At 36.3% G+C, this 17,562-nt stretch overlaps 1 protein-coding gene across 1 annotated transcript; it reads right to left on the bottom strand.

The window, feature by feature from the left end:
• Window positions 1-8,185: 8,185 nt before the first annotated feature.
• On the bottom strand, window positions 8,186-15,569 carry LOC131952313 (LHFPL tetraspan subfamily member 6 protein-like). The gene is made up of 4 exons (XM_059314922.1): window positions 15,064-15,569; window positions 14,774-14,909; window positions 10,947-11,045; window positions 8,186-9,686 (listed from the first exon to the last, which is right to left on the bottom strand). Exons 1-4 carry the CDS (start codon window positions 15,316-15,318, stop codon window positions 9,559-9,561), a joined length of 618 nt encoding a protein of 205 aa, XP_059170905.1. The 5' UTR covers window positions 15,319-15,569; the 3' UTR covers window positions 8,186-9,558.
• Between the last annotated feature and the right edge of the window lie 1,993 nt (window positions 15,570-17,562).

The following is a 17,562-nucleotide window of genomic DNA, read 5'->3' as shown; positions in this document are numbered from 1 at the left end:
TTTAATAGAAAAGTGTATATATATATATATATAATATATATATATATAATATATATATATATATATATATATATATATATATATATATATATATATATATATATATATATATATTATATATATATATATATATATATATATATATATATATATATATATATATATATATATATATATATATATATATATATATATATATATATATATATATATATATATATATATATATATATATATATATATATATATATATATATATATATATATACTATATATATATTATATATATATATATATATATATATATATATATATATATATATATATATTTATATATATATATATATATATATATATATATATATATATATATATATATAATATATATATATATATATATATACTACTCTATATATATATATTATATATATATATAACGTGTGCTTTCATGTAATCTTCAGCTAAAGAAAGTCTCTTTATTACTTTATAGATTCGTTAAAATATCCACATTTTGTTTTTATAAAATTATTTCCAAAAATTGTATTTTTCTAAAACTTATTTTATGATACAGTATTTAGTAAATGAAAAATATAAAAATAAAGTGTTTAACTTAAAATGGCATTAAAATTGACCATATGTGATGGCTGTTAACACAATCTTTTAACTGTACAAACCGGTCATTACAACTGTCCAATCCATACATGGCTTTGTGATCACGTTAGGTTAGGTGCTTTAGTTTACAACCACCCCTAAATACAAGGTACTTCAGTTTAGCGATCTGGATCTGTCCCTACTTACAGTTACATATATCATAAAATATCTTTCACATCACATTTACAGGTTATATTAATTGTGATTATGTTTAAATTATTTATATATTTTATTTCGCTGTATAAAAATGTATGAGTAAAATCTATTTTTGTATAAAAAATGCTATGTAAAAAATTATTGAATTTATAACATATGATAATGTTTTATAGTATTTTAATGCTCCTGTTTCAAAATGGCCTTTTCATGTCATACTTTTGTTTTGTTTCAGGGACACACACACACAGACACACACAGACACACACACGCACACAGATACACACGCACACTTACACACACAGACACACACACGAACACAGATACAAAAACACACTCACACAGATACACACGCACACTTACACACAGACACACACACGCACACAGATACACAGACACACACACACACAGATACACACGCACACTTACACACACAGACACACGCACACAGATACACAGACACACACAGATACACATACACACAGATACACACGCACACTTACAGACACACACACACACACGACCTTAAATAACTTTTAGAACATGTGTGAGCGCCTCATGCATGATGTAAATATACATGTACATAGAATATTTGAGAGATTGAAAAAGATTGCTATTTATTTTTGTTAAAATTTTATTGGCTGAAAACTGAATATTTAAAAAATCCGCAACTAAAAAGGATCATCCAGTCATGACGTAATAATTTTAAATCGAGCATTAGTTGACTTTTAAGACGTCATCAAAAGAACTAACTCCTACTTGAGTCAGATTTCTTTGGCAACTTTTTTATTTGTAAAGTTTTTAAAAGAATTAAGCAATGTCACGAGGTAAGCAAGAAGAAGAAATGTAAAAATTTAAACCCCCCCTCCCTCCAGCCCTCCAAATATAAGCTTTCTTGTCTTTTGTTTCGACATTCGCGAAAAGGCACTAAAGTTATAATTGAGTTTCCCTCGCCTTCCCGCACTTCTTCGTTTATTAATACAAGTCTTAGTATGAAACTAACTATAAGAAAATCAACCATCATTTGAATTCTGAGTGTTAATTGTTTCAGATTATAAATAAAAATTGTAACTTTTCTGCTGGAGACTTTTGTTTTAGTTTTGTATGTACTGTTATCATTATTAGTTAATTAAAACAGGTAAATCAAAATTTTCCTTAAACAATTATAAATAATTATAGCTTTTATTTTAAACGGTACAAGGGAGATAACAAATAAAACAGTATAGAGTTAAGATTGATAGAGTTATCTTTCCTGAGAAAGTAATACTGACTCGGAATGGATCAAATATGTGCCGCTGTTTGTGTACAAAATATCGATACAATACAGTGTTAGCCTACCTGCTAAAAACTCTTGAAATGAACATTTAGCTTTTAGAAACAGATGCATGGAACTCACAATATAGAAATAAATTAATTACTAGTAAAAACAAAGAATATATTTTAGCTTATACATTTAATGCATACAATCTCTTATTTTCATATATCGCTGAAGATACTGATCTCATAGCCTCTAGAAATATATTGCGCAGAGAGAGAGAGAGAGAGAGAGAGAGAGAGAGAGAGAGAAGTGCGCACATGAGCTTTTATATAGATCTAGTAGGATAGTTATTAACCTACATAACGATAAATTGAATAATGCTTTCTTGGACGCTCGTTTCCATGAAATACACATATACATCGAGCCGTAATGAACTAAAGAGGGCCAAGTGTGTTGTCCAACATCGATGTGGTGTTTACTCCATATTGTTGTTGACGGTTCATTTATGGCTCTAACACAATTGTACCTGTCCTGGAGTTGGACGCTTGCCTTTTACAAGGCTTGGGCTTTTGAACCGCTAACTTTCTTAGTAGTTCAAAGGAGCACCATGGAGTAGATTTAACAAGCTGGGGATCGATACATTCATGTTGGTGACCAGTGTGCTCGAATTTTCTAGATCGAGTGGTTGGCTTTGATAAGCCATATTTATTTTTAACATTCCATCATTTGTGATAGTTTGGTAATTCAAGTTTGTAAGCTTGTAGTTAACTTGCTTACTCTGTGTTGTGCTTTTGTCTGTCGACGTTAATCGAAACTGGTTTCTATGAAAATTGGCACGTGGGTATTGCACTATTGCAGGGTCTTCAGGGGTGCGAATATGGATATTCACGAATATTAAATTACGGTAAAAAAATTGAGAACTGACGCTCTCACGAACGCCCACCCAGACATCTCTCATCCCCGAACCCAGGGCGTAATTTAAACCGCCGCCGAACAACTCGTTTTCCCGGCCGTCCGCGCCAAGGGAGAGACTTCCAAAATCTATAGCGATGACGGAATGACTGACACACTACCAGCCCGCTTATATTATAGACTAGCTGCATACCCGTGCTCCGCAACGGTAAATCTTTTTTAAATGTACCAACTTGAGAACAGAACAAAACAAACAAAAACACAAACACAACACAAACAAAACAAAACACAACCACAATACAAGCACAAACCAACCACAACACAACCACAACACAACCACAACACAACCACAACACAACACAACCACAACACAACCACAACACAACCACAACACAACCACAACACAACACAACCACAACACAACCACAACATTAGAATCACCACCGAACAACACGCTTTCCTATGCGTCCGCGCTCAAAGAGAGCATTAAAAATTTAAGTCACATAAATAGATCCCAGTGGCGTAGCGAGGGCGGGTGTCACCCGGTGCGGCACTTAATGGTGTCACCCCCAGAGGCGTAGCAACCCTTCCCGGCGCCCGGGGACAAACTTTCAATTTTCGATTTGCACCTCCCCCCCCTCAAACTTTTGATTTGCACCCCCCCCCCCCCCCTTGTCGGGATTTGTCAAATTTGCTCTTAAAAGACTTTAACACTTGATTGAGTGGACTTATCAGTTTTCTCTATGTATTTTGCTATTTTTTGCCTTGGTGTCACCCCCTAAATGGTGTCACCCGATGCAAATAAATGTACGGCAAGTGGTGTTTACTTTTATGGTTCTAAGAAACGCATTGGCACCACCGAAAAACACGCTTTCCCAGGCGTCAGCGCCCAGAGAGAGCCTTTCCAGCATTCTCTAAAAGTCTAATTTCACCCTAAATGGTGTCACCCGATGCAAATAAATGTACGGCAAGTGGTGTTTACTTTTATGGTTCTAAGAAACGCATTGGCACCACCGAAAAACACGCTTTCCCAGGCGTCAGCGCCCAGAGAGAGCCTTTCCAGCATTCTCTAAAAGTCTAATTTCACCATATTATTATGTTTTAAAAACACCGAAAAACAAACATTTGAATTCTGAGTGTTAATTGTTTCAGATTATAAATAGAAATTGTAACTTTTCTGCTGGAGACTTTTGTTTTAGTTTTGTATGTGCTCTTATCATTATTAGTTAATTAATTAAAAAAGGTAAATCAAAATTTAAATGTTTTATTTTCCATGAACAATATTAAGGCTTTTATTAAAAAGGTACACGGGAGGTAACAAATAAAATAGTATTGAGTTAAGATTTATAGAGTTATCTTTCCTGAGATAGTAGAACTGACTCAAACTGGAGCATGGAACTCATAATATAGAAATAAATTAATTAGTAGTAAAAACAGTATTTTTAAAGTCTTGTCTACATTTTGGATATAGGCCTACATGAGTAATTTTTTTAGTGTAAATTATTTTTGTTTTTTGTTAAGTCACCTTTTCAATTTTTACGTGCAGATGAAGTAGAGTTCACCTGTTTCTGTTACCTCGGCATATGAATAATAATATAGTCAGCACTATGCCCAGCCGCGTTTGCTTTCTCAACAATGAATCAGGTACCCTTTGTAGCTAAATGGACCCAGGTATATCCTACTGACTAGAGCCAGTGACCGAACTGGAAACTTCAGATTCGTTATCGTGCACGCTACCATCCAACCACGTCGTCCCATTTTTTTTAATGACAAAAAAAGTATTTGGAACATGTGCTGATCTCCGCTATTTTTGGTCCACTAAAGAATTTGTAATGTCACTAGTACCATTCTAGAAAATTCTTCTACCATTAAGTTTTACTCTCTGCGGCGCCTTCCTGCCTGTAGACGTCAGCAATGGCCGTACTTCCCTCCAAACGTCGAACCAGACACACGCTAAACAAAAACACAACCAACTCTAGGATCGCTGAGATAGTTGCTGAGATAGCCGTGGCGAGGTAGAGTTGCTTCAGCTGATGAGATACATGGTCACTACACGGCCTGGGGTAGATGCTGACACAGTGTGTACCAGTAGCTGAACTCTCATTTACACTCGACACCGTTTGATTAGCGTCCGCTGTTAGTTGTGATGGGTATACAATTTGACGGCAGTTATGTCCCTTACACTGACAAGATTCTGGAAATATATTCACTTGAGTTTTTATACCGTTATATGGTTGACAATTTGAATTGTTACTTTCATGAAATATATTTTCTAAGAAAACATCCAAATTAAACAAGGACGTCAATGTTGTGTTTAAATTTCTGTACGTCCACTCAGTAAAATTACGAAAACCACAACATTTGTAGGTATTTTGTAACTCGTTCATACACAAATTATTATTCGATAAGTTATCTCCCTTGCTGATAAAATCTTCAGACGAGGTTGTGGACTGCACCACAGCCAGAATAGCCACCAGGAACTTGCTGGTCATGACGACCAGCGCGACGACTGTGAACCCACGGACTTCCTTTGAGCGCCGGATGCGGAGAGCTCTGGGGATGGCTCCCATCAGACAGACGAAGACCAGCCCGCAGACGGCAAGCAGAAGATACGCAGACGTGTATACGCTCTCTGGCACATCCGGGCATGCGGAGGTTATTCCCAGCTGGGTTCGAACCACGATTGTTGTGACGAGGAGTAGGATGTGGATGGCCAGGAAACCCAGGAGGGTGGCGACCGTAAAAAACCGAACAGCGAATTCCCGTTCCTTTCTACTTTCGATATGTCTGACCTTGAGAAATGTGCAGCAACTTACCATGGTTATACTGTCAACGATCGATAACTTTGTCTGGGTTATTCTCAATAACTGTCAAAAGTTGTTATAAGTTGTATTAACGTTACGTTCTAATTATACAGTTTATATTGAGTCACAGTGTATTATTTATAAGAATGATTGCATTTTTTTCACTTTGGTGCCCATCATAAGAAAAAAAATCATAATGTGTAATTTCTAGAACTGGAAGTTTGAATCTAGATCTATCACAAAAGTAAATAGTTCTTTAGCATCTTCTCCAAAAGTGAGTTGTTCCTTGCTTGCGTTTGCGATATATCCATAATTTAATGTTAATTAATCAAAATTATATAGTATTTTCTTGACACTTTTGTATTTTGAGTTTTGGAAACTCGACCATTGTAAAGCCGTTTTTTCATTCTGAAAAAAAGTGTGTAAATAATTAAATACTATTCTCTATTTATTTTACTAGCAAATGTGTGCATATACATACTTAATTTTACAATTATTTGATAAGCTCACACCTTCAATTAATTAAGCATTCACTTTTAAAAAAACAAATATCGGTAGTTTGAGGTAATTTTTAGATCAGAAACATGCTAAAACGGATTACAAAAGCAATCTTAAAATGGTAGATTTAAATGCTAACAGGTTAATATATCATACATATAAATAGCTGCATGACGTAAACATCTATGTATCGCTATATCAGGATACTTTGTACGCTTTATTTCTTTACTAAATTTTACTTCTTACCCTGCCCTGTATCTATCCTGCTTAATCGCAATCGTATTTACAATATCCTTTTCTGGTTCGTTATGTGCTGTTTTTGTAAATATCGCCTGCGTGGTTACAGAAATAGGCCTACTTAACGATTTTTATTGCTGAACCGTAAGATAAAAATAACTCTTTCAATAATTTCAAGTTTTACCAGGAGAGAAGGTTGATTCTAATTAGATAATAAATTGCACACAAAAAAAAGCGAAATGGAACCGCGTTCATTATTTAAACAGCATTCAAAGAAATCAATAATACTTCCTGATCTGTTACAAGAAAACAGTACCATGTTATGAGTACTGGTTTTTTTATTCTATGCGATTTGGCTGAATATTTAAATGGATTCAAGACGTAAGCTGTTTAAAAAAACAATCGCTTACCATTATCCGGCTACCTATGATTTTAAAGGGCAACTATCCATCAATCAATATCCATTACACAATACCACCCGGATGTGGAATCGTCTAGCGTTTTCTATTTTTAGCCTCAATCAAGATCAACACACAACAAACTTCGCGTGGGTAAGGCCTAATAATTATTCGTCAAACATCTGGTGAATCTGCGGTCTACAATCTTTAGATAAGACTCTACTAATGTGTATATCCAAATGTCTAAATATAACCGTTATACTACTTATAAAGAAATTGCATTTATAATAGTACCGTTTAAATATACCAAACCAATGGATAAACTCACTGTTATAGTGTAAGTTATGTGAAGAAACACGTCTAAATATAAGTGTTAGGCTAAATAAATCACCCAACATGATGATAGAACGGTGGTTACCTGTCTGTGACTTCCCTGTTTCCTGTTGTGTGTGCTGTCGCTGGCAGGGGTGATATGTTAAAGGTGTATCGATCTATCGATCTTTGGCTCCAGACACAGACACACACACACACACACACACACACACAAGCACCGCTTGTTTTATTGATTCATGATTTATAATCGCCGACAAATATACACGTTTAAATGCTGGGGGGGGGGGGGGGTCTAATAAACACATACGTTTAAATGCGGAGAGGGGGTTGGGGTATAACAAATACACACGTTTCAATGCTGGGGTGGGGGGGGTTGTTGAAAAATACAAACGTTTTAAATGTTGGGGAGGTCTGACAAATACACATGTTTTAATGCTGGTGGTGGGGGTGGGGGGTCGCTGACGAATACATACGTTTTAATGCTGGGGAGATCTGACGATGTGTAACCTGTTTAAACTATTGCTGTCCTCAGCTGTTGCCATGGAGACGGAGATTTTGTTTTACCAGATGTTTGACATATGTAATGCACTTGTTTGACAATGTATGTTTAGATTGTTTACTTGTAATATGTGCATATATGGCTTGTGTGTAGTGTGTACAAATATGGCTTGTGTGTAGTGAGTATGTGTTTAGCTGGTTATTGTGTGGCACACCTGACGTAGTAAACATGATGAGAAATAAGCACGTGCGCTACTCACGCAGATCTGGATGTGTCAACTTCACGTGCTTTAGCTGGAATGTTTACAAAAAAATGTAGAGCTGATGTCAATATTGTGTTGAGAAACGTTAGCACTAGTCATCAATGACTACTGACCATCGCCTCAGTGCTAAATAAATTTAACATCAAATCTTACTCGTTTTAAATTGTCAACACGCGCTTTATTTACAAGACACCAAACATAAAATGTAATTTAACAGCACTGTACGACAATTAATGTAGAAAACAATGTATAACTTGCCATTTAGTTTGTAGATTAACGTATACAATTTCATATTCAATACATATACATATATATGTACAAAGCGAATACATTTTCATATACATTGATAATCTATTTCCGCTCGGCGGTATTTGTTTATAAATAGTTTTATTAATTTGGCGTACGACTTTGTTACGAGTGACAAGCTTTATAAATAATTCAAAAATATAATTATTTTATCCTTTCTATTAGTTCAACAATATCACATCATTTGAAAAGGGAAATTTAATTCTAATTTGACCATGCGGTTAACGATAAGCCTTTTGTTACGTGGATCCTACACCACGGTGCAGGTGAACTAGAGTTGACCTGTTTAAATTGTTTTTGGCATATCATCAGTACAAACCCCAGTCGCCTTTAATTTTCCTAACGTGAGTCAGGCACACCACATTTCTTACATTTTACTGCGACCATCGCTACATTTCAATCATCATTTATTTTCACTGCTAATTCAAATATATTTACTTTTTAAAAAAAAATTAATTCTTTTAACAGACACTGACTTTTCAAAAATTTGATACCAAAACTAAATAAATTATCTGTTGTAGTCGTCAATCAATCTACCCCTGTTGATTTCAAAAGAAGCTTAAATCGTTTTGCATTAAACTTTTTTTTTCAAAATTGTTGAGATTTCGTTATAAGTTTTTCATTGCACTTAATCCACACAAATCAAAATCACAATCTAAACAATCAATACAATAGATAATATCAATCTGCTAACAGTATTTGTGTCGACGATTTGTTGGCCATTAGTGCCGGACTGGTCAAGCTAGAATCGCAGGTACTATAAATAGCGCAATTTGCCAGGTAAGTGAACCTGAAGTAAGATGTCATACAGGCTGTCGGGTCCTAATGTGAGTGAAGACAACACATTCTTTGGGATCCTTTACTTAGACGTCATGTATTTGTCGGGATCCTAACTTGTATTTAGACATCATGTATTTGTCGGGATCCCAACATGTATTTAGACATCATGTATTTGTCGGGATCCTAACTTTATTTAGACATCATGTATTTGTCGGGATCCTAACTTGTATTTAGACATCATGTATTTGTCGGGATCCTAACTTGTATTTAGACATCATGTATTTGTCGGGATCCTAACTTGTAATTAGACATCATGTATTTGTCGGGATCCTAAAACTTGTATATAGACCGTGTAAATCCCCTGGCGCCTGACTAGTGTCTAGCCGTTAATAATTGTTTGATCTCCTCCATTCAGACGTCATAGATGGCCCGTGCCCATTCAGACGTCATAGATGGCCCGTGCCCATTCAGACGTCATAGATGGCCCGTGTCCCCATCTTGTGTTTGTAGGCGTGGCATGCCAGGGTGGAGCAGAGGATGGTCAGCCCTCCCCCCACGGCCGTCAGGTAAAAGGCCCAGTAGAAAGAACAGTTACCTGAATATGAAAAAAAACAATGAGGGTTAAAATATGACAGATTTATCGAACACTTAATCGATCATGTTTAAATTTCGAGGAAAACATACTTTCAATTCTGTATTTTTCATAGTTTAAAATATTTCTTAATTAAATTATCGTTGAAGTGATTCAAAAACCTGTTTTTGTAAATTTTGCTTTCCGAGAAAACTTGAATAATACTAAGGAAACGTAATGTTTGCTTTATTCTTTGTGTAATTTAACGCATACTAATATTTTTTTTTTAAATTTCATTTCAAATAATGAATCAAATAGTTGCAGGGTTATTTGAAGCTTTGAAGACTTCGAATAATAAACAAAACGTAATACGATAGGGCGTATTTTTACGAGTGCTCTAGGCCAGTATCACATTGTAAGACCTACACAATTTGGCCAAGCTTTACACACAGTACCTGGCCACCTTTTTACACAATACGTTCGCACATCGAATTAGCCAGCCAGAAGTACGAAAATATTAAGGTATGTAATAAAGACGTTACCCAGCTTATAAATGTCCGACCGTCCGACCAACTACCCAACCCAACACCCGAGTTTATAAACAGATGTTACCCAGCTTATAAATGTCCGACCGTTCGACCAACTACCCAAACACCAGAGTGTATAAACAGATGTTACCCATCTTATAAATGTCCGACCGTTAGACCAACTACCTAACCAATATACCCGAGTGTATAAGCAGATGTTACCCAGCTTACAAATGTCCGACCGTTCGACCACCTAACCCAACACCCCAGTGTATAAACAGATGTTACCCAGCTTATAAATGTCCGACCGTTCGACCACCTAACCAAACACCCCAGTGTATAAACAGATGTTACCCAGTTTATAAATGTCCGACCGTTCGACCAACTACCTAACCCAACACCTGAGTGTATAAACAGATGTTACCCAGCTTATAAATGTCCGACCGTTCGACCAACTACCCAAACACCTGAGTGTATAAACAGATGTTACCCAGCTTATAAATGTCCGACCGTTCGACCAACTACCCAAACACCTGAGTGTATAAACAGATGTTACCCAGCTTATAAATGTCCGACCGTTCGACCAACTACCCAAACACCTGAGTGTATAAACAGATGTTACCCAGTTTATAAATGTCCGACCGTTCGACCAACTACCCAAATACCCAGTGTATAAACAAATGTTACCCAGCTTATAAATGTCCGACCTTTCGACCAACTACCTAACCCAATACCCCAGTGTATAAACAGATGTTACCCAGCTTATAAATGTCCGAGTCCTCTCCACACACTTGTCGCACCTGGGACGTGTCCCACCCGTAGGGGTAGACGGCCACACCCCCACCCACAAGCAAACCTGCAGAAAAAACATCAAACACAAATATGTCAGCGTATCAATTTAAAACAATTTTATAAACATATTTTAACACTGATTAAATTGTGTAATATTGTTTTACAAGCCTTTATATAATGATATTTTATTTGGTGCTGAGGTTATAGTTAACAATTTTTTTATTGGGTGGTGTGGTTATAGTTAACATATTTTATTGGGTGGTGTGGTTATAGTTAACATATTTTATTGGATGCTGTGGTTATAGTTAACATATTTTATTGGATGCAGTGGTTATAGTTAACATATTTTATTGGATGCTGAGGTTATAGTTAACATATTTTATTGGATGTAGTGGTTATAGTTAACATATTTTATTGGATGCTGAGGTTATAGTTAACATATTTTATTGGGTGTAGTGGTTATAGTTAACATATTTTATTGGATGCTGTGGTTATAGTTAACATATTTTATTGGATGTAGTGGTTATAGTTAACATATTTCATTGGATGCTGAGGTTATAGTTAATATATTTTATTGGATGTTGTGGTTATAGTTAACATATTTTATTGGATGTAGTGGTTATAGTTAACATATTTTATTGGATGTAGTGGTTATAGTTAACATATTTTATTGGATGCTGTGGTTATAGTTAACATATTTTATTGGATGTAGTGGTTATAGTTAACATATTTTATTGGATGCTGTGGTTATAGTTAACATATTATTTTATTGGATGCTGTGGTTATAGTTAACATATTTTATTGGATGCTGTGGTTATAGTTAACATATTTTATTGAGTCTTTGGTTATAGTTAACATATTTTATTGGATGCTGTGGTTATAGTTAACATATTATTTTATTGGATGCAGTGGTTATAGTTAACATATTTTATTGGGTGCTGTGGTTATAGTTAACATATTTTATTGGGTGCTGTGGTTATAGTTAACATATTTTATTAGGTGCTGAGGTTATAGTTAACATATTTTATTGGGTGCTTTGGTTATAGTTAACATATTTTATTGGATGCTGTGGTTATAGTTAACATATTATTTTATTGGATGCAGTGGTTATAGTTAACATATTTTATTGGGTGCTGTGGTTATAGTTAACATATTTTATTGGGTGCTGTGGTTATAGTTAACATATTTTATTGGATGCTGAGGTTATAGTTAACATATTTTATTGGATGCTGAGGTTATAGTTAACATATTTTATTGGATGTAGTGGTTATAGTTAACATATTTTATTGGATGCTGTGGTTAAAGTTAACATATTTTATTGGATGATGTGGTTATAGTTAACATATTTTATTGATTGCTGTGGTTATAGTTAACATATTTTATTGGATGCTGTGGTTATAGTTAACATATTTTATTGGATGCTGTGGTTAAAGTTAACATATTTTATTAGGTGCTGTGGTTAAAGTTAACATATTTTATTGGATGATGTGGTTGATTGCCAAAAGAAAATAGTCCGTTAAATTCTATTGTCACGCTTCAATTAAAATTGTGTGTAGCTCTAAGCTCAAGAAAAGACTGAGCTCAGACCAATTAGGTTCAGCTTTATTCAAACACCAGCATGGTTTACCAAGCTCATACATATCCAACTTGTATAGGCGTTTCGTGTACCTTGCGCAACTATTCATAACTCGTTAGTTAATTGAAAAAGTCTAACTGACACACGTATAGGGCACTATAGGCAGGTGGAGTGAGGTCATAAAGATGGTCGTGATCCTAATAAAAGGGATCATGGACCCCATTAATGACACGATCATGGACCCCATTAATGACACGATCATGGACCCCATTAATGACACGATCATGGACCCCATTAATGACACGATCATGGACCCATTAATGACACGATCATGGACCCATTAATGACACGATCATGGACCCCATTAATGACACGATCATGGACCCCATTAATGACACGATCATGGACCCATTAATGACACGATCATAGACCCCATTAATGACACGATCATGGACCCATTAATGACAAGATTATGGACCCCATTAACGACAAGATTATGGACCCCATTAATGACACGATCATGGACCCATTTATGACACGGTTTAACTTTTTTTTTTTTTTTTTTTTTTTTTTTTTTGCCTCAGACACGTAATTTATAGCGTCAGTTGTGTGTTCCCTTTAGTACTACAGTTTTCATCATCGGCTTGTGAGGACTGATACAGATTTACAATAGTAATATTTCTTTATCACTTGTAGCATACTTTCATTCATTTAAGATGGTTTACTTATACATAGATCTAATACAAAACGTCTAAATATAAATAAAAAATAAAAATTAAAAACCAATCTGAAAATGCAAATGTGTAATTAAATAATGATTCAAGGGATTTTTTTTTCTCGGCGTGCGTGGTGGGCTGAGGAGAAAGGGGGGGGGGGGGGTGGAATTTAGGTTTTTAAGTAGAGCTGTAAAAAAAAAATTGGGATTACCGAGGGGTTTAACCTTAACCAATCACAGAAGAGTCATCGATTATTCATTAAATTACCAAGATACGGGTTTTTTGTCAAATACATCAAAAAGGATATCTCTGGTAAAGGCTCCATCCAACAATTATACTATTTTTTTTAATTCTCTCGTTAGAACTACAAAAATCAAAAACTCAAAACCATTAGCAGAATTTTTTTTTTTAATTTTCGTTTTTGTTTGATCTTGGGTCTATTTGAAGACAGATTGAACTTTGTATAAATAAACACCCCAGCAGTTTGGTAAATAGACATGTTATCTCCCCTTTCACGACAAATGTAAACAATTAGCAAGGGAGAGAAGTGCAAAACCATTGTACAACTGGCTCGATGCCACCTAGTCCATGCCAAACGTCAGCCCTGTTCTGTTAGACCACATGGCTTATGGGGAATGGGAACCAGATGAATGGGATCATCTGGCTCTAACCGCCCCACCACCCGCCTCACTTTTGTCTAACCGCCCCTATAGCGGCGTTTGCTAACGTCAGACTACCCCCCCCCCCCTCCCCCGTAGCGGATTAGATTAGAGGTGAGTACTGAAAGCTACAACGGTGTATGTCTAGCTCAACACTGATCACTATCTAGCTGTTAAACAACAACAACTACGTGTCAGATTTATTTATGGTTCAGACAAGTCTATTTCAGCTGTGGATGACGTTATGTTGGCTGAGTAGAAAGTTGGGACGTCAAGAACAGCTTGCAGTGTCGGAGCTGTTGGCAAACATAGACGTTTGGGCTCATTGTTATACTGTTATATTGCACCGTGTTATACTGTTATATTGCACCAAGTTATACTGTTATATTGCTGCTTGTTATACTGTTATATTGCTGCTTGTTATACTGTTATATTGCTGCTTGTTATACTGTTATATTGCACCATGTTATACTGTTATATTGCACCTTGTTATACTGTTATATTGCACCTTGTTATACTGTTATATTGCACGCAGTTTTACTGTTATATTGCACCATGTTATACTGTTATATTGCTGCTTGTTATACTGTTATATTGCTGCTTGTTATACTGTTATATTGCTGCTTGTTATACTGTTATATTGCACCATGTTATACTGTTATATTGCTGCTTGTTGTACTGTTATATTGCTCCTTGTTTTACTGTTATATTTCACATGTATGACGTCACATTAACCTACCTGCACATACCTGTATTATGTCACATTAACCTACCTGCACACACCTGCATGACGTCACATGAACCTACCTGCACACACCTGTATGACGTCACATGAACCTACCTGCACACAGTTGCATGACGCCAGTTAACCTGGCCAGCCTCACCGTGATGATGTCACGCACACAGAGGGAGACCAGTGCTGTCAGTGACAGCAGCAGTGACAGACACGCGCCAGTGCCAACAGTCACAGTGCCAATCTGTGAACGAACACGACACAATCATCAATCATTCCTCGTTTAGTGCGACGGGTCACGAGGCTGGTTTAGTCAATGATAATATCAATGATAAAATAGGTACCGTAATTAGTCGCGTGTCATTAGTTGTTTACCCTGTCTTAGTGAATAGCTTTACCTGCCAGAAGATGGAGGGAATGTCATTGAACGTCGAGTACCTCCCGCACTCCTCCACCACCCCCACGGTGCCATCGGCCTGCAGTTGGGGGTAGGTGCAGCGACGGAAAATCCCGAAGTACATCGGGAATTCCGCCCCGTCGAACGTGACGAAGTTCCCTTGCAGCCAGTAAGGGAAATAATAACCGACAGCGATGGCGGCGGAGGCTAGGAATGACGTCACAGCCCAGAACTTCCCGATACAGGTGGTTGTCATGGCGATGGAATGGGGTGGCCGGGGGATAAATTGTTCAGTAAGTTACAAGAGATTTGAACCTACAATCTACAGCAGTGTATACTGTGCTAAGGGTGACATTCCTGCTCGTGTAGATCCAGTGACTAGCTTGTTTCTCTGTTGTAGTCCATTGGTTTCTTGGTCAGGGATACGGTAGTGCCTTCAATACACAACACCCTCATATAAATAATCTCATTTCTACGTGTTAATTCTTGAGACACTCACATATGGTGGGTTACCTGTGGAATACAAATTGTATTAAATGGCGTGATCTACTATATATTTCTACAATCTACCATATATTTTTACAAAAACAAAAGTGGTTTTACTAGGAAGTTATTAATGGTTCGCATTTTTTACTAGGAAGTTATTAATGGTTCGCATTTTTCCAACTTAGTATGGGACCTGCATTACAAGGGCTGTACTAAAAAGTTGTTTAATGGTTCGCATTTTTCCAAACAAGTATGGGACCTACAATACAAGGACTGTCTGAACAAATAGAGTGACTGGGGCTCCAAGTTTTTGCAACAATCTTTGATTTATTGAGTAGTAGGTAGGGCCTATAAACTAATCGTACTTGACTGCGGTTTACTTTATGCACTTTATAGCATTATAAGTACTGCCAGTGTATATTTTATGACTGCCTTATATACTCTCCATAGAGTTGACTTCTTGTTACATATCCCCCCAGTTTTTTTTATTTTTTATTTTGAGGATATATAAGCTCAACAATTTTACGGCCTGCTTATAAACAGACCCCAGACAAATATTAGGTAGGTAGTATCTTTAGTTGGCTTTCGTCATTTTTGCCCGATTGACTAACGGAAAATAAATAAAAATAAAAGACACCTCTGGTTCATATTCAACAACCTCCTGTATTAAAATAACAACTGACTGCAAAAATATTCTGTTAAAAATCTGAGTTCACTAATCTAATCGATTATGATCGGTACACTAATGAAGGCGAATCGATCACAACATCATGTCACTTGATTGGGTTTAAACAAAATGTTTTCTTCAGTTTGTTCTGCGATTCGTCTGGAACGCACCTATCACAATTTTTCAGGTGTACGCTTAAGGCAATATCCGCCCTACCAATCTTCCTCTAGAACTTTCCCGAAATACTTCCGCGACTGAACGAAGACATACCACATCTCGATCAATACAACGTTTGTTTCTAATCACAGGGACTAGCCAGGTCTTGAGGCAACGGAAACTCTTGTTTCCTCTGTGATAGTATCTAGACAGTGCATAAATTGTCAGGGGAAACCACTCAAATAAATCTCCGCTGATCATAGATAGCCGAGTGGCTTCCCTTTGACTACAAATGTTCCGGTCTTAATATTTGTGTTCACGGCTTTAGTACATTTCAAGCTGAACTCAGGTGTACTGTTGTTTGGAGATTTTTACTTTATAACATAAGACGCTCAACTGTAAAATGTTACTGCTGTCCTATTCAAATTGTGACAGACGTGCAGTAAATCTGGTTACCTTTTAGTGAAATACAAGAGCTAAACGTGACTCATCCCACAATCCCCCTTCCCCCCTCCCACCCCCCCCCCCAAACAAAATTAGCTTCGAACGACACAACTATCAATTTTGTGGTTGGATTGCATCAAATATTTCGACCATCCAAACGTTTTACTCGTGTAAAAAATTTCAGACATGAAAAAAAAAATTAACCTGGCATATGAACCAGACAAAATTTGTCGTAGCTTAAAGCAAAAAAAAAAAAAAATCATGTTTGAAGGACGATTTTGGTTGGTTGCCAAAGACAACAACAGCATGTTTAACACGGCAAACACTATGCACACTGGACATGAAAGACAGGTATAAAATAAAAGTTATATTATTTAATTGTTCAGATCTTTGACGTTTGGGTTAACCTTCAACAACATTTTGACCTTTACGGTTAGCTTTATTCAAGATGTAGCTTGAATAAACGCATCAATGAATGTTGTTTCATCTAAACTATAACAATCCCAATCTAATTCAGTTCTCTTTAGGAGGTTCAAACAACAAAATTCCCACATTCCAGAGTGAAAACTAGTCACACCAGTTAATGGAGGATCTAGCTATACAAGGGATGCATTAGGGGACTGATTGTCATTATCACGTGACCTCTCGTGTACCATTGTCTAAAGGTCATGACCCTCATATAACAGTTACATGGAAGCGACCTTTGCTGGAGTGTCCACGAGAGTGCGAGCTAATCTCGTGTTGTAT

Source organism: Physella acuta, unplaced genomic scaffold, assembly GCF_028476545.2.
Source record: "Physella acuta isolate Inbredline_101_S28 unplaced genomic scaffold, ASM2847654v3 ptg000865l, whole genome shotgun sequence".
In the NCBI taxonomy this organism is placed as follows: domain Eukaryota; kingdom Metazoa; phylum Mollusca; class Gastropoda; family Physidae; genus Physella; species Physella acuta.
This window is presented reverse-complemented; position numbering and strand designations above follow the sequence as displayed.